General features: G+C 41.1%; 1 protein-coding gene across 1 annotated transcript in view; it reads right to left on the reverse strand.

Moving 5' to 3' along the window:
- Positions 1–23,147, reverse strand: part of fgf11a (fibroblast growth factor 11a) — a 63,460-nt gene that overhangs the window by 18,244 nt on the left and 22,069 nt on the right. The window contains exons 3-4 of the mRNA XM_058626209.1: positions 10,511–10,621; positions 1,224–1,327 (exon numbers count right to left, since the gene is read on the reverse strand). Of these exons, the coding sequence (XP_058482192.1) occupies positions 1,224–1,327; positions 10,511–10,621 (215 nt within the window). The remainder of the gene's footprint in view (positions 1–1,223; positions 1,328–10,510; positions 10,622–23,147) is intronic.

Here is a 23,147-nt window from a genome sequence, read left to right on the forward strand (position 1 = left end):
TAATCTCAAGCTGACGGATCGTCCATGGAACACACTTGAACTCTTTTCCCATCAAACCACAACATGTCAAGAGGCAACCAAAGCTCAGTCCGAGTCAAACTTTTCATCTACTCAGTGTCGTGGTGAGTGATTCCTGCACCGAGAAAAGCTTTGAAGAGAATAGTTATACATCTCACTGCAGTCTGCGGTTGGTGACGCTGCTGCTCTTAAGCACTGACATTAATCACTGTGCATGTTTGTGTCATAAGAGAACAGTGTCCACATGCTGCACATATAGAAAGGGGGTGACTTTATATGTATATATATATATATATATATATATATATATATATATATATATATATGGTGTGAGCATTCTTTCCAGGCTGATTCTGCGTTGTTCCACTTGACAGAAACACTGTGTCTACCCTCCTCGTCTCTGCCAGTTTATGTGTCGGCAGCATTAGACCGACTTTGAAGTGAGCGCACCGATGCACTTCAAACAAGATCTAACACACTTTTCTTGTGTGCCAAAAAAAAAGGCTGAAAAAAGAGCTTTTCTATACATCCTGATAGAGTGCACTCGGGTCTGCTACTTCTCTCTGCACAGCAGTGCAACATTAACGTCACATGAGTCGCTTCACGAGTTGTAGACGACAACGTGCGACCGTGACCAATCGCGGGAACATGTTTGATGAGACGTAGACGGACAGTTTGTGCAGTTTAAGAAGAAAACATGCCGCGTGTGTCTATCTCACTGTGCCTCGGCATGAGGGCTGGTCACAGTAACAATAAAACATACGCTATAAAAACAATGTTTTGGAACAATGTGAGTTACCAGATTTGATCTGAAAGAAGTTAAGATTCTAGTAAATTTGCCCTTTGTATTTGCAAAAATAAACACCTTTTGAGTTTTAAATGTAAGGGCTATCATGTCTCTCTTACATGCTGCAACATGCCGATATACACATTTATTACTTACTGCACACTGTACCTCACACACAGATTCTCAAATCCATTGATAACATTAGAGTAGATTTTACATTGGAAAGAATATACCACCTCATGATTTACCTGGCTAAAAACATAAATGTCTCGCTTTCTTACTTTTGTCTCTTTAAATTCTGATAAACATGTGAACTTACACTTTAGTTTGGAACGCAGACACGTCACTGCTTCTGTTTGGTTTGGATTTTGCTAACAATAATGATCGTAATAGACAATGAAGGCGCTGCTGACCGTACCGAAGTGTAGAGGTAGCCCTCGCTGTTCATGGCCACATAGAGACCTGTCTTGGTGCTCTGGATGGCCACTATCCTGAGACCCACAGGAATCAAGTTGAACTGCACTGTAAAAAAAAGAAGAACAGAGAACGGAGTGGTGTTAGAGCAGTCATTCTTTCTCTTAAACGCGCACAGTTTTTCTCATGGCATAAAAAGACAATCGCTTCCCAGCTGTCTCCTATTTCATCTTCCCTGTTGTACAGTGAATCTGTGGCGTGTGGAAACGAGGGGGGAGCAAAGGAGAGAGAGAGAGAGGGGGGGGATTAGGTGAGGGAGATTCAGGGGGAATAAAAGTCTGATACACTGGAACTCTGGAGGGCAGACAAACCCAGGAGTTACTGCTCGGAGAGATCCCCGCAGGAGAGAGAACATAGTGGAGTGGAGAGCTTTAAGAAATAAGTACATTGGAGAGTGACATCTCTGAACCTGCTTTAAATTCATTTCCTCCGTCGTGACGCGGTAAACAGCACTTGCAATGTCGTGCCTTCCTGTGGAACCTTGGATCTCTTATGTGCATCACTCTCCATCTCTGTGCATAGTTTCTGTATGAACGCTCATACAGCTTTATGAGATGGTACTGTTTTTGAATGATAGGGATGAAATGGCCTCCAGCTTCCAGCTGCACTGCAGGCCTGTTGCCATAAACCTCCATCGGTATAAAACTTCTAATTATGTTTTTATTTTCCGACTGGACATGAGACCGTTGTTTTTGTTTTGTAAACCCGATATAAAACAACAATTTAACAACATGTGCTGTTCCTTAGGATCCATAGTCTTTCTGCAGGACTTTGAGAGGCTGTGGATGAACACAGTAGCTGACATATCCTCAGTCTGCTTCATTTGGTTTATCCTTCAGCAGTTTTATTAAAAACAATAAAACAATATAAAACAAGTTTGCGTTATCTTTTATAGAAGTGACTACCAGTAGTTGATTGTCACTCGCAGGTATGACTTCTCTGGACGTAGCATTATAGAGTGTCAGCCTTGTTAAAAAAAAGGGGGCATGTTTTAGATCCATTAGTTACTATTAGACAAATCAATTTCAGCTCAGGTTCTGTCAACATAATGGACGGAAGTCAAAGTTTTTTCTTCCTATTTCTGAAACTTTTTTCATGCCTCGTGTTTTTCCACTTTGTTACATTTTAAATGTAGACGACGTGCACGAGGTTTTGAAACGAGGCCGTTTAATGAGATTGTCAAACGTACTGAAATTAAAACGGAGGATCGCTCCATCGTCCATCACGACAGCGTGACTGAAACAAGAGTCCGAATAGTGACGCGTGTCAAGTTTGCAGGTGCAAATGTCATCGATGAAAGCTGCAATCACGTCTTACCCTCCCTCTCCCTCTCCCTCTCCCTCTCATTCTCTCCATCCTCGGGGCCCTGCTTGTATTTGCTCGATCGATCGCTGCATCTCAAACAGTCGGTTGGGCAAATGAACAAAGTGTCACCAAAGAGCATGACTGGGGTGACAAATAGAGCAGGACGCACGCACACACACACACACACTGGTTTCCATGACTTCAGAGGACACTGCCTTGACTTGCATTCATTTCTTGGAGACTTACTCTAAACTTAACCTATACTGATCTCATCCTAACCCTGACCTCAGCCTAACTTTAACTCACGTCACCTTCAAATGCGGTCATTTACATCATGGGACAACTCCCCATAATATGACTGTGTAAACAGATGAAGGTCCCCACAACATGAGGAAGCCCATGTACACCTATGTCACCCTTCTACTCTTGAATCTCCTTCTCCTCCACACCGGAAGCATTCCTGTGGTGACCCCGTATGACCCTGTATGACCTTGTATCTAGCTTAAAACCATCCCCATACCCTATCAAGATGACGATATACATGATGATATTTCAAGTCATTTCAAAGTAAAAGTGTTTGTTGTGGCATGAAACGAAAAGTCCAAACAAAAAAACAAACATTTCCATTCATAAATATTTTGTATGATGCAATGAAATAATAACATATGAACAACACTTATAAAAACACAAAACAACCTCATGTTGAGCTATACGACCATGATTTCATCAGAGCGTCATAAACTATTTATAAATCCGGTACAAGTACAAGTGAGATGCCATTACTGTGTCGTCGTCTCCCCACATTTTGAATGCAAGATCTCCAAAGATTGTTTAGCATGTATTTTTAGGATTGTATGACAATGTCGAGGAAGTTGTGAGGAAACTCGGCTAAAAACCCTGACGATGAAAATTGTACCGTATGTATACTAAAGTTTTACCTGGTACATGTAGCAGTTGCCTCCATCAGCTCTCAGCTGTTCATGGGAGGCTCTTTGTCTCTTTATGGCTTCAAACTGTACAAAAATAATCCATCTTTTAGTTCACAAAGCTGCAGTTTTTCTTAACAAAACATGGTACAGCTGATCAAATCCGCTGATGACGCTCTGACATCACAGACCATGAAAATATTTGTGTTGTTAATATTGTTTATTGTTATTATAGAGTCATCTGTACTGTATATGAGACAAGTAAGCTGCACTGATGGCTTAACAACCACTTACCTCCCTAATTCCTCATCTCTGTTCTTTCATCCGTGTCTTCTTCTCTAATCTCATCTTTCTGTTTCCCCCTCCGAGACACTTCTACAGTATGCTTCTATTCTCATATATCACATCATTTTCTGTCTGATTAGCAAAGGCATGGCACCTTCCCTTTGATCCCCCCCCCTCCCTCCCTCCTCGTCTCTCTCTCCCTGTCCTTCCATTCGACTTCCTGTTTTCTGCGCAACTCCAAGAAGCTGCTGGATTAATCAAAAGTCTTTTGAAGGAGGGCTAAGGAGACGAGGGGGGAGAGCGAGAGAATCAATCCGACAAGTCAATTTGAGACTTGAGATCATCTGCACAGTAAATAAACAATGAGAAACTGGGGATGGGATGGACGAGAGGAGGAGGAGGAGGAGGAGGAGGAGGAAGAGGAGGAGGAGGCGAGCACAGAAGCAGGACACAAAGCTAAAGCTGTGCAGTGGGCATCTGCAGGCCGGCACGCTGCACTGCTGCTCTGTGGTGTTGCATTGTGCTGCGCAGTTGGTCGCCACTGGAATGAGAGGAGGATTATAAGTGTTCTCTGTGAAGTCACGCAGAGGCACTGAACATTCTTTTTCCGTTTCCTGCGTCACTGGAGACGAGATATAAGAATGTTTTGTGAGATAGAGGCTTTGAAACCATGCAGTAGTTATTGTTGCTGTATAATATAATAAGACCAGGTTTGTTGCTTTTCTGACACTAACAGACACACAAATTCCACCCTGCTTGCTTAATGTCATAGTGTACAATACGTCATTATATTATATGTCATAATATAATATTATATGACTGTTTTGCAGCGAGTAATGACATTATGCGTTTGGTTTATTATCCTCTGAGGAAATGTGACCTTGCATCGTTTTCAACAGTATTTATAGTTGTATCATTCACCAGCAGGCTGTTGTCCACCATCATCATCACTGTCTAGGTGCTGCTGTCTTCTATCTTCATATATATATATATATATATATATATATATAATCATAAATGTGAATTTGTGGACTTAATTTCATATTTTACAAAAAAACATGCCGAGAATTCACTGCTTTTGTGTATTCACATCAAACACATAGAGGTATGGCAGACGTGTTTTTGCATTTTGTGTATTGTCGTCAAGCTCAAGTCCTAAATCCGATGCACAAAAACTGCAAATCAACACCTTAAAAGAAGATAAAACGCTGGTTTGCATCGTCAACAAATATAAATCTCTCTCTCTTCACTCTCGACGCGGTAGAAGATTAAATGATCTGTAGTTGAGCGTCATGCCAGATTTCCCTTGTGGTCAGTGACTGATGACAAGTAACTTCACTCTACTGTAATTTAACTTCTACCTCTTCCCCCCGGCGTTCCTCGCTCCTTATCACTTTTTCATTCAGTCCATCTCACCTTTTCTTTTCTCCTCCCCTCGCTCTCTCTCTCTCTCTCTCCCGAGGGCTTTGTGGGCTTTCACTCCACCTTGTCAAGAATTAACAACCCCTCCTTATCTCATTGTGCATCTTTTCTGCGTCTCACTATTTTCCCTCGTCTTTTAAATCCCATGTCTCCTGCTGTCTTTCCTCTCCCGTCCTCTGAAACCAATACTGTTCCATGCGCGTCCATTCATCTTTGTCCCACTTTGCCCTGCAGCCATCTCTGTCTGTCTCTCCATGTCTCTTGTATCCGTCCTCACTTCTAATGTCGATATTCCCCCATGCTCTCCTCGTCCTCGCGCGCCTGATCTGCTTCTCTCTTTCCTTTCAATGGTCACATTTTGTTTCCTGTTTGAATGCCACCGCTCTCACTCAGAGTAAAAGTTTTTTTCAAGCCTTTGAATTTTTCCGTTCCTCTTGCAAAGCGGCATTATCGACCAGTGACGGGAGTTAAACAGAGAGAAGGACCAGACTTGTTCCAGAGCGCCGAGTGAGATAAGTCAAATGTGGCTCCGGCAGTGGGAGATCACAATTACAGAAGTCAGGGAGTCAGGCTTCTCCTCATGGCTTTTCCAATAGACACAATGAGTTGGCTTTTAACTCTCGCTGTCTTTGTCTCTCCTCTTCCCATCTTATATTTTCTTTGTCTGACAAACTGTCTACCTCCTCATTTTGAGTCCTTTTATTCTCCTCTCCAGTAAAAAAAAAATGAGAGAATGAATTCAGAAAGTGAAATCCAGTGACAACCACACAAGCAGCTCCATCCATCAAAAGACCATGAAAAATGTATTTCCTGAAAAAAAACAGTACCAGAGATCATCAACATAGGCAACAGTTACAATCAAATCATTAAACAAATAATCACAAAGTGTGGTTGGTTGTTACTCATAATTCTATAATGTTAAAGAGAGGAAGTTCAATTTATTTATTGTAAAAGTCTGTTTAAAAAATCATCGGAACCAAAAAGACTTGCGTTTAGGTATTTATCACTATTTTTTTTTGTTTGTTTACCATGGAGTAGTTTTAATTCCCTGTATTTTTGGTTATTTAATTATATATTTTTTTAAAAAATACAATAAACCTTGTTTTTAGAACCTGTCCGGCTCTACGCTGTTGCACCTTGCATTGTGTTTTTTAATATAGATTACAATAAAGTTGTCCATATCTGTTATCCAAATATCAGTAATTATGTAAAATGAGAAAAACTAAACACAAACGTTTAAATTCTCATAAATGTGTTTCTCTCCATCCTTACTTTAGATCTCACACGTTGTTTACATAATACTACAAAGACTCTTTATTTATTATTTATGATTCTTCGCAAGACCTGTGCATTTTCATTTTCACATAGCGTTTAATGTGTCTGCCCCAACTGAAGTTTTTGTGAACAGACTGTTTTCATTGAAAGTAATCAACGGATGAACTATTTTATATTAAAAATGAAGGAGCGCGGGAACTTATAGCTGCTTGGAAATGTGGAACGCTTTCAAAACCTTCAGTATGCAGCGAAGCATAATAAAGCGGCTAAAGTGTGCAAAGACCACCAACAGCAGCAGCAGCAGCAGATTATAAAGCTCCACTCCTTCATCCTACTCCACTGTCCTTCCTTCGTTCCTCTTCCAGCTTCATTACATAACAGCGTCTTTGAGCCAAGAACAAGGAGGGGAGGGGCTCATCTGACCTCCCACCAGACGGGGGAGACACAGTCGTCAAGATGCTATCACATCAGCTACATGTGCCAACTGCAGCTCCTGGTCTCCCTCACTCTCTCTCCACTCTCTTTTGCCTTTGCTCTCTCTCTTTCACTCACACACACACACACACTATGTCAACTGCACATTTTCCTCTCCTCTTGCTTCCTCTCTTTTCTCCCCCGCTGCCAACCCATCTTGTCTTGCTGGCTCAGTGTTTTCTCTGGCAGGTTCCACCGTGCCCTCTTTCTCTTCCTCTTCTCCTCTCTGATCCTCTTATTCCCCGTTTCCATCCCTTTGTTGCTCTTTTGCTTTCATATCCAGTCGTTTCCAGCTCCCTGACAACTTCCTCTATCGCCTAGTTATGGAAGCCCTGAGGGAACCCGGTTTTTTTTTTTTAAAGTGATAAAAGTGTTGCAAGACCATACAAACAGCCACTTTTGTCACTTTTTGTTTCGCTACACCGCCTCAGGGCAACTAAACCTACTTCTACCTTTCATGCCTGCACTGGCCTTAGCCCTTTAATGTTCAGCCTCCCTGACGAGAGAACAGGAAAAGTGAGTGCACCTGATAATGTGTGGTGAGAGAGTAGCAGAGGGAGCAAAAACACAACCGTAAACCTCGTACTTACAAATGTAAGTGGTCATGCCGTGATCATACAAAATCATTTCCATAACACAAAGTATCATGAGCTCACGGATTACTCCCAAATTAGAGATTTCTATTACCATGAGCAGATAATGTAGGGATTATTTCAAACGATTACTTAACGACTTGAACTTGAAACGAATGGAATTTATTGCATGTGTAAAAAAAAACAATGAAACTTTTGAATTTACCTTCAAATATCTATCATTTATTGTGTATTGTATATATTTTTTACCCAGGGATTCCACTGAATGCCTGTGTTCTATTTTTGCTGCAGGACAAGCGCGAGACAGGAAGTCAAACAACATTAAAAGCGTTTTGTAATAATCGTTTGGAGTCATAATCGATTGAAGCAGAAATGACGTTCAATAATAAGACCAGGTTTTGGTCTGTTGCCCTGGTGCATCCTGGTCCATGCCAATAATAGTTCAGTTCTTCTGTAGTTTGCAGTATAGGGCGACTGGAAATTGCTTGAGTTATGTTGAAGACATGTGACCTATATTATAATATATTATAGAATTAGAATTAGAATAGAATTATAGAATTTTTTCTTTTTCCTTTGTATTTTTATATTTTACATTTTATATATATATACATATAATTTTATATTTTAATTTTTAATTATATTGACCCACCAGTAGTGAACACACACATGCAGTGGGGGGATTGGGTGCCTTGCTCCGGATTACGAGCCCAATTCCTTTCCTTTCCTCTTGGCCATGGACTTGTTATTATAATCATTGAGTGCTCCACTAAAATGGTAAAACTCAATACATATACGTGTATATATAGAGTTTCTCTATTATAATTATTGTGTTACTTCGATTGCAATGTGCTCCGGGATAGCGCGCGTCGTGATTTGGTGCTGTTTATATAAAAGTGGATTAAAATTGAAACGCTACAGGCGAGAGAGGACTATAGGTTGTGGCTCTCATCCACATGACAGCGTTAATCCACGGAGCGTGATTCAAGTCATTACCTACTTTATATTGCAGCTGATGCTTTGCTTGCAAACGGCATATCCTTTCATTTGTTACATTTAGTCAAAAACACCTCTGGGGTTAAGGAATAATATAATATATAATATTTTAAGACAGAGAAGGAAGAACCCCCGGTTTGCTTTTAGTTTTTTTATGGCTCAGTGGCTCCAGGTGTCACAATACATTTTGACAATATTAAGAACCACTTTGTTGATTTTGCTGATAAAAACAGAGAAACTGGAGTGTAAATGAAAGCTGCCTGGTTTTTATGGCCAGTTTGCATTATATAGTAAGTGTCTTTTCCCGGGGAGACGATACCGAAGCTAAAGTGACAGCTTCCCTTACACATCCAAACACACGCACACGCTCACACAGCCTTTTTTTTCCCCCCCCGACTCTTTCAATATTCTGTGCAGCCAGGTAGATGATTGTGCTGCTGATTGATGCTCATTTACAATGATGTCAATCACTCAGCAATTCCTCCGCGGGTGAATAAATTATCCGACTCAATAAAAAGTGCTCAATTCATGAGTTTCACAGGGTGTGCCTGTCAAAACCCGCCTCGCACTTGTCTCCTGGGAGGACGAGGAGTCCAGGGCAGCATTAAACTCCATCCTGGGATTGATGGAATTATAGTAGCTATAAAATGAACTGTAAGTCACACAAACATTTTGAGTCTGACGTTTAATACCGCAACCCAGAAATGAGTATGGATATTTTTTGCATGTGACATGAGGATGTTAGATGTCCAGTGTGGCTGTGTTGTTAACGTAAGAGAGCAGCAGGTCTGATCAGTTATGGTGAAGCTATTTAGAGATTCTGCAGGCCTCATTTAACCAAACAGATGTGATTAGAGGATTCAAACCCCGGGGGCCACATACCTGCTCACTCTCTCAAGTTTTCCACCATTACTCTAAAGTTTCCCCTCCGCCAAATTTTACAAGAACTCTTCGCACAAGTGCAGGTTTTGCAATCGGTAAGCACTTTCCAGCGTCCGGGTTTCATAAAACACGCCACTGATTTTTCTTTCAAAGACAAATACCAAGGGAGAATATACACGATAAATATCCCAAAGTTAAATTCAGGTTATTCTAACCTGAGGGGGGGGGGGGTTCCCCTATAAATCCTAAATTGCACTAATGCTGTGTTTTTCATCTAAACTGGTGCTCTGACAGAAAAAAAAAATGCTGCCTTGCCACAGAAGAAATATCATATAACACAATATTGATCTGTGGGAGAGTTGTAGAGAGAGTCTGCAGGGACTCTGTGGTATCATGAGATATGATGTTTTCGCTCAGTAATCACCTGGGTGATAGTGTGAGGCGTGTGAAAAGAAATATTCTATTACATTGAGTTAGTTTAGGGCGTTATATGTATTATTATTATTATGTATATTCAAGCTGAGTGTCACTAATCTACTAGAATGACTCCATGAAAAAAGACTTTAAGGCGACACTGACATTTTATCAGGAGTCATGGAGATGTAATAGTGTTATAATAACGTCTTGTAAACAGACAGCAGGATTTAGACACACAAATGACTTATTCATAAACACATGGAGCTTGTAACATAAAGGTCAGAATAATTGGAAGCGGAAACAATTAAAAAACATGTGTCTGAAAAAGGTTCATCCTTGCCAGGGAGCTGCTGGGATTTATCGCACACCCTGAACAAATCCCATTTAGCTGGCGTTCACCTCGCCAAGTGTGCGCACGTTTTCAGCCTGATTGATCCGAGTGTGAATCCAACCTGTGTTGCTTTGCAGTCATGTGCTGCTGTGATAATCAGATATATGGCCGCTCTGCCAGGAAGTGTCCCTTTTTAAATGTCCCTTGGCATGAACGCAAGGGGAAAATCCCAGCGCTGCGTGTGCTCACCGCGCCATGAGACGCACACCTTCATCAGACTAAGTGACAACATTTGTGTGTGTGTGTGTGTGTTGGACTGTTCACTTACAGAAGGAGCTGCTTTCGTCCTTTGTGCCTTCCATGGTGCCATCCGGCAGCATCTGGAGGTAGAAGCCGTGTCTGCAGTAGAGCCGTGTGACGATGCCCTTCAGCTGCGGCTCTGCAGAGCAAACATGGGGTTAAACGTGCGTTAGCGCAATGCATACTGATGCCCAACCTTACCTACGAGTGTGCACATCGACTAAACACCGGGTCTTGATATTTGCACTGTGAAATAGTCAAACAGTGTGTGCGCTTACATGTGTGGGATTGTGTGTGTGTGTGGGTAGAGACTGTGGCTTTAAGCTGGATTGATGGGGCCTCTGTGTGCAAAAAAAAAGCATATTTCATGGAGACCCTCTGTTGCTTTTTGTGTCCGTGAGTGTTTACAGCAGCTGCCTATCGCACAAATGCAGGCAAACCGACAAAGTTAGAGGTTTACACATTTAAACCTCCCATGCCCCACTGCGTCAGTTAATTAAGCAGTAGTGGGATATGTGCGTTTTCAAGGTGTGAAACGGTTTCTTTTCTTAGCAGTTCGGGTGGAATTAATGTGGTCCACTAACTGCCTATGTTACTCATCTTTTTCACCAAAGCTAATGGGAATATGCAGGGTCAGAAAGCCCACTTACCAAAAGCTTAAGTTCTTTCTCATTGCCAGTCGAGAGGTCAGTCTTATTTCCCTGTTTCCATTTAATGGCCACAAATCAGCGATATATCAGATGGAGGACCACACTGTCGTGACACACATCTGATTTGAAAATCTAAATAGCTATATTGGTTTTTTGTGTCCACACAATCCAGAACTGAGCCAAAAAATAGCCCCGTCACAAATGTCCACAGAAAAACACATTTCCTAAAGCCAAGTTGAGGAGAGAGATCAATCTATCTTGCCTGAAGAAAACATTAAATATTATAATTATCATTTGTTGTTTTCATTGCCGTCGAGCGAGAGCTGAACACACAATGTACAGTCTAAAAAAAAACGTCAGTATTTTGAGTACAAGGCGAGCGCTCAAGAAACAAGCGAGAACATGCTCATCCTGTTGCTGAAAGTTTAATGAACCATCGCCCGTCGTCTGTTTACCCCGCTCTCAAATACCAACTGTCGTCATTTACTCAGCGCACTCTGTGGCATCAGACTACTGTTTGCTTCAGGAAGCCAATCAGGCATTTTCATCCGCCGCTGCTCCGGAGATACACTGAGGCGTCTTTGTCTGACCTCGTGTTTGTGTTGGGATGCGTTTCCTTTTTGCTGGTTGCGCGCACACGTGAGTGTGTGTGTGTGTGTGTGGGGGGGGGGGGCTCTTCCACTGCCAAGTGCTGAGGGAGACTAAACAGCGGATCAGAAGGAATGTCAGAATGCTGTAGCGTTTCCACACTCAAGTTTTAATGAGACACATCAAATATGGATGAGGACAGAGAAGTACGGGGGCAGCTGGCGGTCGGCCCTTGGTTGACAGCAGAGGATGTGTGTGTGCGTGTGTGTGTGTGCGTGTAAGACAGAAAGATGCGTCTCAGTTATATGATACTTACAGAGCCTTTACATCGCCTCTAAAAAATACGATGCCACTCAATTAAATCTTTACAGAATTTTACATTGTGTAAGGAGGATTTATTGGAATATATATGCAATAAGTATGTTTGTATAAATATGTGTTAAACAAGTTTTTTGTGGCTTTAGTATAAGATCTTTATATGTTCTCGCCTTGCACCACCATGTCCATGAAAGTTCTCAGTCTTCCAGGTCATAATTATGTCGCTAACTGGACTTTGTTGAGTTGATGATGTTTCACCTCTCAATTCTGACTGACTCGTGCTAAAATCCAGGTATTTCGCCTCTGTAGGCCCAGTTTCAGGTTGTTAGATCCACATGAGTTGAGGTATGAAAGAGGTGTGTCCCACCTTTTTTTTTTACCGCAACATTTTAAAGGGGAAGCTTACCACACACACAAACAAAGAATGGCATCCCTTCTGTTATGCAAAGCCCACCGTAGTTACCTGACATGCTTGAGGAATGGGAGGGGAGAACATAGGATTCTACCATCTGTTGCAATCTGTATTCTGTCCACTAGATGTCACTTGTTCGTACTTACTGGACATTTAAATTTAATTAAACTTTATCTATGGGCGTATTCTACTACGTTCAGCCTTGATGTCTGTGAAATAGTAAAGGTGTGGTAGCCCTTTCACACTATAGCAGGGCTCTGTGCTAGTTCCGGTTCCTGAATCTAACTTTGATCCGGCCCGGCTTGTTCGAACTGAAATAAGCTGAAAAGTTGGTTCACAGCTGGAACCAAAAACTAGTTGTTCTTCCTCGCGAACCCTGACGTCATCAGTGGCCGTGTCATATTCTCATTGTGAAGATGAGCAGAAAGTAGAGGAAGTCTGGAGATTTTGCCCGTGTTGTGTTTACTTCCGCCTGAGTAATGCAGAGTAACGTCCTCCCACTTTGGTTCCTGGTGCGAACGCAAGGGTCTCAGACTCCAGAACGGCACCAGAGCCAGAACCAGAACTATAAAATCCTATGTAGTCTCTGTAACTACTACAAGATAAAAAAAAGCTCATCCATCCCAGGCTGACAAGACACCAAAGGTCAAACGTGGAGTGTGGTAATCTGTAATATCCTGAGTGTTAATCTCAAATTAAACCCCGGAACGCACTCCAGGCCATGTGCTGCTTAACACATCTGCCACGGTGCACTGGAGAGCAGAGCAACAGAAACACACACACTGAAGGGAGACTGGTGTTGACCTTTAATGTGACTCCGCCTCCGTCCAGCACTGTTTGGTAATGATGCTGTGATCCGAAACATTCAAAGAAAAATACTGCTTGGACACAAGGACAAGCAAGACTAGTGATATACAGAGCACACGCGCACAAACACACACACACACACACTCACAAAGTTACATAGTGTGGAGAGAGAAATTGCCTTGAGTCATACCTGAGGCAGAATGTTAAAATGTTATTAAATTGAGAGTATAAATGGACACACACTCACAGACGGTGTGGAGTGTGTTAAGAACAGTTTAGCATGTCAGTCTTGATGGAAATGCACAAAAAAGGAAAGTCATTACGGATATCATCAGGTACATGATTGTGATGGGTTTGATTTTTACATTATCAAGAGTAACTGACGTATAACAGTGATTTCCCTTGTGACTCTGTGCCTTTAAAGCAAACACGGCTTTGGCAGTGGAGGGAAGCTCAGTGTTCATCCAATGTGAGGTAAAATGGTGGCATGTTTCGGACCAAATGTGTTTTCCCATCAGGACATAACCCCCACAAACACTCGCACCTCCCAGTCCCTTAATCAATGTTGAGAGATATCACGGATTCAGAGTTTTTTGTTTAGTCTAATTCTAGTGTTTAACTCAGGGAAGCTTTTAATGCTCATGGTCATATTGTGGAATTAAATGGACAAAATGAAATGGAGTTTGTTACCGAAATACAGCTCAAAGGCACAGTGTCGTGTGTGCATGTTTATGCAAGATGTGGATTTGTGTGCTGATAATCCCACATTCATTTTATGTTAATTATGGGGGGACCTTAATAAAGAGTAGGATTAATTTTAATTATTAAGAATTTCAACCATAACAGTCACCCTGAACCCTTCAGCTATACCCAATGCCTCATTTCTGATGAATGGGCAGCAATGGGGGGGAGAAGGGTGGATGAAAAAATAAAATAAAATATATAAGACAGAGGTATTGTGGACAAGAATAAAGATGGGGAAAAGAATGAGGGTAAAATGAAGATCTATGATCTATGATTGTTCCCACACATCATCAGTTCTCTTCAGCAGCACTGGGATAAACTGGTGTCTTCTTGTTCATTTACAGTGTGCTTTGACACATTTCACTGACTAAAAAGTGAATAACTCACTTTTTAGTCAGTGAAATCTGTCAAAGCACGTGAAGCTGATGACACTGCGACTATCGCTGATTATTATACTTCCATCTGTTTGTCGAGGTGTCATCCTATAGTCTGTTTCAGCATCAACACAATGCACTCTTTACTGAGGATTCACTGAAATGTTACAGTCGAAGTATCCTACTGTTTAAAAAGTCGAACCCTCTTTACTGCTTGTCTGTAGTGCCCTCAGCATCATGTTTAAAGTATCTTGTTCTGTCAATATGTGAGAAAGAAATTTATACACCATCTTGCAAATGACACACTAACTTTACTTTTCCATTCTTACTATTAATATCAATGCTGTAAAACATACACCCAATTATTTAACGACAATAGTTACAGAAAGCAATCAAAGAGGTCGGAAACCTCCAAACCCACTCACTTTCCCAACTACAATAACTACAATAAGTAGTCAAAGTAATAGTAAAAGGGAGTTGAGTTGATGGTTTTGGTGCTGACAAAGCTATGTGACATCAGAATAGCAGTGGCAGTTTAGACCCTTGTAGTGGATTTATCTGATCAAAGTGGATCAGGTAAAGAGGAGGGGTCCAAGCACAGAGCCCTGTGGTACACCTTGCTTGACAGGGTATGGTCTAGAACTATGGTCTCCATATGTGGCGAGTAGTGTTGGTCAGGTTGAGTGCTGTGAAGAATGGTGTGGGACACTTGGTCGAAAGCAACAGAGATGTGTAGGAGAATGCAATATAAAGCATTTAATGCCATTGAACCATTCAATGAAATAAGGAGGACTTCTAAAAACAATGCAATTAAAATACTATTAATGAGCTAGAGAAAGCACTTCTGAATGCACCAATGCAGATCTGGATTTCGACCAGGCTACACATTAACATAAACTTTTATGTACGTATATGTATATAGTACTTATATTTTTAAACAAAAGCGTCAAAAGCTTCTTACTGCAGATCCAGGAAATGGCATCACAATCACTTAGTAACTGAACAAAAGCATCTTAACAGCTTCTGCGTTTGTTTTCCTGAGCAATTTCAGCAAATGTATGTCGTTTGCAACAGTTTGCTGAGCAACAGAGGTCTTCTGAGAACCTCAAGGTGGAGTCACCATTGATGCCTCCTGACTGAAGTGGCCAACTATTTAGTATTGTTGGTGTTGAGTAAATACCACTCAAACAACTTCTGCACTGCATCTCTATATGCTGATTCATCTGCCGTAATATGGAGACTGACCACAATTGCGAGGCTACCTCACCAGCTTATTTAGAGTTAAAGATGATTCTGATGATGGGACACAGTATGAGTACATTTACAGACTCAGGCGAGAGAATTTAAGTGAGATTCCTGGAGATGCATTGAGAATCTTCTTCAGGACATCATGGATGCTGGACAGAAAGACTCTGTTTCCTTTTTCGGTGAAGTGCACGCCATCTCTTAGATACAATGACTTTTTGTAAAACCGCAGGTCGGGATGTTCAATAACTTCTCCACCAAACATGTGAACGGCCCTTGTCATCGTGGAGTTGACCATCTTCCTGTCCTTTTCCATTTTCCATGGCTGACCATAGTGCCATACTCTCTGCTCATTGATGCAGGAAAATGCAATTGTCATTGACGGAAACTCTTTGCGGAGCTGCATTAAGTCCTTCTGCATCGCACCTATATGTGAAAGGAAGATTAATGAGGAAAAAGAATATTGGAAATGGCGCTGTGTCTCAATTTAGGGGTTGCTTCTTCAGAGGCTGCATTTGAAGGCTGATCGCATCCCTGCCCCGCAACTCTTCTGTCCCATTTGGACGAGTTCTCCAGAGGCCGTTTGTTTTGTCTCAGCCTATCCTCGAATTAAATGCGCGCCGCGGGAGAAAATGGCAGCCAACCTTTACAAAATGTCTAAAAAAAACACACTTTATAAAACTATATTTAACTAACAAATGGCCTTAAACCTTTCGTGTCACAATTAGTGCTGTTACTAATCTGTAATACATCCAAGCTGCAGCACTCTCGCGAGGCCAGATCGTCTCATCCCAGTCCAGCCTTTGCGTCCTCTGAAGGAGTTGGCCCCTGAAGTCCACACATAATGCAGATTTGAATTTTTTAAGTTTGAAATAAAAATATCATCTACCTGCAATTTTATCGGCAGAGACCTGTCCCAGATCGTTGCCGCCAGCATGGACAACCAAAATGTTCGGGGGACTCATTGAGGACAACTTGCGATAAAAATGGGACAGGATACCACTCCAGCGCAAGCCTTTTGAACCAAACCACTCAACTTTGGCGTTGAGTCCCATGTTTTCCCCAAATATTTCACACGCCGCTTTCTCCCCATACCAAATGTAACCTGACCCGATGATCCAGATTGTCTCACTGTTGTCCTCCTCCTGTCTTTCCCTGTTGTCTGCGATGCTGGTGTTACTTTGTAACACCGAGTACCTTAATCCTTCACGGGCATGCCTTCGTCTTCTCGTACGAAGCCTGTATTTCTTTGCATTGGATAGTCTAGATGGTTTATGTGGTCTGTTTTGGGCCTCTGAGAACAGCGAGTACTTGGACTCCTGGTGTACCTGCTTTAGCCGTATGCTGTCCAAGGTCTTGGTGTCACGATGCAGTGTTGAGGCGTTCTCCTCCCTCCTCTGTGACCGAACGGGTGACGAATCAGAGAAGCTCGTCCTCATTCTCTTTGTTTGTGGAGCATGGAACTCTTGGACACTGTTTCTATGGCGCCTTTTTTGTCCTCCATCTGCTCCCACACATCTCTTTAGAGGACTGATGTAAATAGTATCTTCCCTCTTTTGTAACTGGACATGGACCACAAGGGTAGGATCCTCTGCATACACGCTCCTCCTCCTCCTCCTCTTCCTTGACTGTGGAGCATGGAACTCCTGGAAACTAGCCACAGAAAATTCTCGATATTGCCTCTTCTCGAAGGATGTACCTGTGTGATTCATAGCTCCTCCTTCAGACAGTGTTGTGTTCACTATGCAATAAAATAGAACTTTGCATGGAACCAGGGAAGTCACGTAAAGTAATGATAGGAGATATGATCATACAGTGTTCCTTTGATCTGTGGATCTCTTGTATTGTCATCATGACACTGTTTACAGTCATTCAAATTGCATACACATCTGATGTTATAACTCTGGTACACATTTACTTAAACAATGCAACAAATGAAGAAAAAGCTTTTTCTTTTGATATGATAAAACTTATATTGTGACAGCAGCAGTGAGTTTGACTCAAAACAGTCAGACTACATACACGACGGGCACAGCATCTCTGCATTTTTAGTTGAAGTTTTGATATTTACTCAGCCACAGCATCATTATTTACTCTCTTTGCATCCATCCTTTTAAATGTTTTATGAGGGATAAATTGTATTTTGCACGTATTTCAAATACTTCAACACTAAGTGATCGCCTACTTTTTGCGTAGGGCTCAAAATGGAAATACTGTACGATGGTGGGGAGTTAGTTAAAAATAATTCTCATCAATTTATGTCAAATTAGAGAGCTCGGGGTTTGATGCTGCCACCAGATGAAGGGCAGAAGACAGAAAGTCAGAGCTGGGAGGAAGTCCTGATTGAAATCCTCACGAGTTCAGACATTTTAAGCCCCTTAAGGCCGCCGGGCCATGAAGGACAGCCATTCCCAGATATTTATCATCATTATTTTTAAACCATTTCGGCTTTATTAGACTTTTGAAGTGGTTAGAGACGGGACGGAGCGGCAGTCGGGTGCTGACATTCACAAAGGTCACAAGACAGATTCAAACCCACGATGCTGTCTCCTGTGATGACTCATATCTGGAGAACATCTATGGCTCTCGCCTTTAGTTCATTTTCAATGCATAAATAGATGTTTTATCATATGTATTCATGTTCAGTGCGTGTCATGTAATCCATTTAAGGACATGGTGAGATGGAGGGCAGCGCCATTAAATCCCTATAATGAAACCAGATGATATATAAGTAATTCAAGTCAGTTCTCATCACAAATTCATGTCACACTCTTAAATCAGGGCTCAACATCTCAACAGAAGATCAGTTTTTAAACGTGAAGACGCCGCTTTCGTCAGACCACAAACAGCGATTCGTGAAGGGAGATGGAGGTGTGGCGTGATGATGAGATGACGGAGATGTAGAGCAGTTCAGGGGCTAAAGATGTGGATGTGACAGAGAACAAGCTGGATTCAGAGAGCTGCTGATTCCATGGAGCTGTCTTCAATTCTGTGTGTTTTTAGAAGTCTCTCATCAGGCAGTGGTGGCTTTGGCCGCTCGTTCCACAGTGACATTGACTCCGTCTTAGCACTATATCAAAGAGAGATTTGTACACTGTACAAATGTTGACAAGTTAATTGCATTTTTTTTTTCTATGTACAGAATGTATAAATGCATTTGGTTTGCATGTGATTGTAAATATAGTTTATCTTGTTTAGCACACACAATCTGCTGTTCGTGTGCAATTAGATTTAGTTTTTTCTACATAAACATTTCTTCATTTTAAATTGTTAAAACTGTATTTTAACGTGCAGTAAATTGTAAATAACTGCCATATATTGGAGGTTATTCTGGGAAAATCTGGCAAAATCACTTACTCACAAGACACTTTCTGGTCCTTTTAATGTTAAAATAAGCAAACAAAAAAAGTCCAGGCGGATATTTTGAGGGTTAGGTGTTAAAGGGTTTAGTTTAGGGCTACAATTTGAATTGTGGTATTATGGTTAAGTCTAGACTAGTTATGGTTCAGGTCACTGCTACCTTTTTTTAGGCTGTCCAAATGATAGTTAGTGCAAGTCCCTAAGAGGACAGCTGCTACTGTATGAATCAAAACTTATATCCTCATCTCCCTTTCTTGATATAATCGAGCAATGCAGGTAGTTTCATCTTTCCCCATGTCCCTCCATCTTTCCTCTCTCTCTTCTCTCGATCAGTCCATCTCCCCTGCTGCTCCCAACCCTCTGATGTCCTCTCTTTCATCCACCCACCTCACCTACACACACACACACACACACACACAGCTGCACGCTGTGCTCGTGCATGTCCAAACCCGAAGTAGATGTTTCCTGATATTGAAGCAGTTCAAAGTTAAAGCCATCCAAAACTCTGCGGCTCTACAAGAGCTGACGAAAAGCCAAAACTCTCTACTGGCTCTCACTTTGTAAAAGAGACACCTGCAAAGTTCAGACATGGCAAGCTGCAAACCAGAATGGACTGGTGCATCCAATTCGTGCCCAATGCAGTGACCCGAAGACACCTGTGGTTTTAAAAGAACAGGAAGTGAGTCCCCCTTCATTCACAGATATGCATGTCTTCCTTTTGACCTAGATCCCTTTGCTTGTGACATTACATTGTAAACTGTATGTATATCTCTACATCTCCCTCTCTCCATCCTCCCGGTGACCTCTGAATAGAGGTCGGACTTCAGTCTGTCCTTGTCTCCTCTAATCACGCCATCTCCCTATTCACTCTGAGTTTCAGAGAGGGACAGAGAGTCGCTGAGGGTGGAGTTTCTGTTTTAATACAAAACACGATGCGAATCATTAACACACAAATGCTTGTACAGAATTCTCAGTGACCCCTGTGACCCTTACCCTAACCATTACACCCAAAAAAAACAATTCTAAACCCTAACTATGAAGTCTTATAGGACCAGTTAATCCAAAGAACAGAAATATCTTCTATATTGTGCCACATGTATACTGATTATACGGATCACAAGTGTGATTAAACCATGACAACTGTATTTGTGACTTAAAGTTTTTACCATAATAACATTTTTCAGTATAATATAATCCAACCATTGTGTATTTTCAGTCACAATATCATTTTTCAGGGGGTTTTCCTCATGAAAATTACATTCTACCCTCGATGCTTTTCTTCTTAGTATTGCTAATCTCAGATTATTTTCTTCTTTTTCCCACTTTCTATCATGTTGTATGGCACCTTCATACATAATCACAATTCTTAATGCCACATTTGGCCTTTTCCTGACAAAATAATGCACTGTCATCATAAGTCTTGTTACTTTTTTTTTTTATTGTAAATCACATATTGTTTTAATGACTCTTCACGATGTCCTATGACTCCACTTTAAAATAGTAACTCAAACAATATCCATTACAATTCTTTAATATTGTCTCGTTAGAGTTATTGATGTGGGAGACATTAACCTTTAACCCTTTAAAGTCGTGGTAAACCAGCTAAAATGGCCTCACAAGGTCAAAAATAAACCAACATGTGTATAGCATAGGCTGTGTGCAGCGCCAGAGCTTTAGGGAAAAGATAACTAGACATATGAAGAGGCCATTAAAAAAGAATGTGTTAATGAGAGCACCATGTTACAGAGAGATGGAGAGACACAGATTTTGTGTAATTGTGTGCGTCTAGAGAGAAAGAGAAGGCACACTCCATGTATATATATGTATATTTATATATATATATATATATTCCAAATCGGGCACATCTGCTGGCCGAGATAAGTTATCAATATAAGATTATGTCCCATCTACATGACACACATACACACTGTCATCTCAATTTCTCCCCATTTGCATATGGAGGCTCTTAGCGATGTCCTCCAATGACGGTATCTCTACATTAGTCAGCGTCTGCCACACACACTTGCATTAATGTGCAGTCAAGTTTTATTACGAGGAGGGATTTAATGTCTAATGGTTGAAATGCTAATGAAGGCCTGTTTGTTCTACTTTAATTAGATGATATCACTAATAATAGTGCACAATAGAATATTGTATTTTATTATGTCTTTTTTATGTCTGTGTCCAATTTGATTGGAGTATTGTACTGGGGCATATTGCAATTTTGATTATTTTTGTGATGAATTGCAGCCACAGTCACAATGTATTTATATTTTCATTGTTGTCCATGTATGTATATAACTAAGTAATGAGTTTATTAACTCATTCACAGTCAAATTCACCTAGAATTGTAGGTTTTATCACTGCAATGAAAGTCCAACAGACCAGTCAAATTATAATTTTGTTTTATATTAATCATCCTTCTTGAATTTCATGGAAACACTTGCTCAGTTCCGTTCACTGTACGGGTCGTCCGAAACTCCTAGTCCTGAATATTGTAGGGAATGTTGAATTAGAGCTGTTAACAACCCAGAGTTCACTGGTTCTGACAGGCAGCCAAGTGTGAGCAGCAGACCGGCTACCAAAACAGAAGCTGCTAAAAACATCAGGCCCCTGTCTGTAATTACAGCCACATAATATATTCAATTCATTCATAAATATATGAATGAATTAACTGTATCTGCGCTGTAAATCTATGATTTTGCAGTATTTAAATACTGACAAAGTAACAACCTATATTCTCCACATTTTACTGTGAGAAAGACATTCTTTGTTGCTCAGAAGTATTTCGGATATTTTAGTAGAAAGTGGTTGTTTTTGTCGTCTGGCTTTGAAGTGACGGGTCAAATCTGTAAACGAAAAACCCGCCTACATGTTCACGAGTTTGGAAACAAGACCTCATTACGCTGTCAGATGTGCTTAGCCTTTCAGACGTGATAATCAGAATGAAAAAATATTACGGCTGACATTCAAAGTAAATGGAATTTTCAGATCTGGATCCGAACATAAAGCCACTTCAAAGCCCAGAGAATTACGTTAGTATAAGCTGGACGCGGCTCTGACATGTCAAGCTCCTCTCCTCCTCACTACATGTTAAGGTAAAGTGAACACTCAAGCCTTGGACACAGCAGCTTCAAATATTAAACAGCTCACACACACACACACACACACAGCACACACACATCCTCGGGGCCGTATGCGAGGCTTTTCAGCGGAAGTATAAATGTTAGATTACTGTTGGAAGTTGGAGTGAGTGTGAATCACAGTTTAGATTTAAGCGTGTGTGAAGTTTAGCGAGTGAAGCGGTGGGACCAGTGTTTGTGTGCAGTGTTTGAGTCGCTCTGCTTAGTTTTCTAAAGATTTTGTCTTTAAAAACTCTAAAAAACACCCCAAAAAACACACATAATGTTCTCTCCAAAAGCAAGCATGCATGAAAACAGAAAACATCAACTCACTATTGAAGCAGGAGCTACTGTATGCAAGATACAATTATTTAAAGATGACATTATGGTAGTATAGGAGCCAATATTGTGGTAATTTGGTCTAGATTTAGTTTAATTGATCACTGCAGCGTTACATGCATTTAAAGGTGCAAGGTAATACAATGGTGGACTTAGATAAAGGGCTAAGAGGAGGATCTTTGATATCTTTCATAGCTATAATAGATGGATAAATGGATAGGTAGCTATTATGCTAGAAAACATTGATTGATGATACATTCCTGGCTCCAAACTGTGTGTGTTAGAAGCTGTGTTAGGTTTGGTGTGAAAAGGTTTTTTTACTGTTAAAGCAGTAACATCTACAGTTTGGAACGTCAAAGGAATATTTCCATGTGTTGCTCATCCATGAGAGGCTTGGATATTTGGATGGAAATGGTAACTTGGCTCTTCTGTGCCTCGGTGTCTGAGCTAATAAGCTAATAAGTTTAAGATTGATCAGAAACAGAAGCTTACACTCTGCCACAGGTTGTCACGTGGCCACACATCAGATTTAGGACCCACATACTGAAGTGACACAAACCAAAATAAGAATTGATGATTTCGGTCATGACGCAGATCCAAAACATCCAAGTCACATTAATGGAAGAAAAACTATGGGATATGCGTCGCTTCAGTCTTGTCGCGCCTCGTAAAATGAACCGCAAGCTGCTCAGGAGGCGTGCAGTAC

This window comes from Solea solea, chromosome 3, assembly GCF_958295425.1.
Source record: "Solea solea chromosome 3, fSolSol10.1, whole genome shotgun sequence".
Classification (NCBI taxonomy): domain Eukaryota; kingdom Metazoa; phylum Chordata; class Actinopteri; order Pleuronectiformes; family Soleidae; genus Solea; species Solea solea.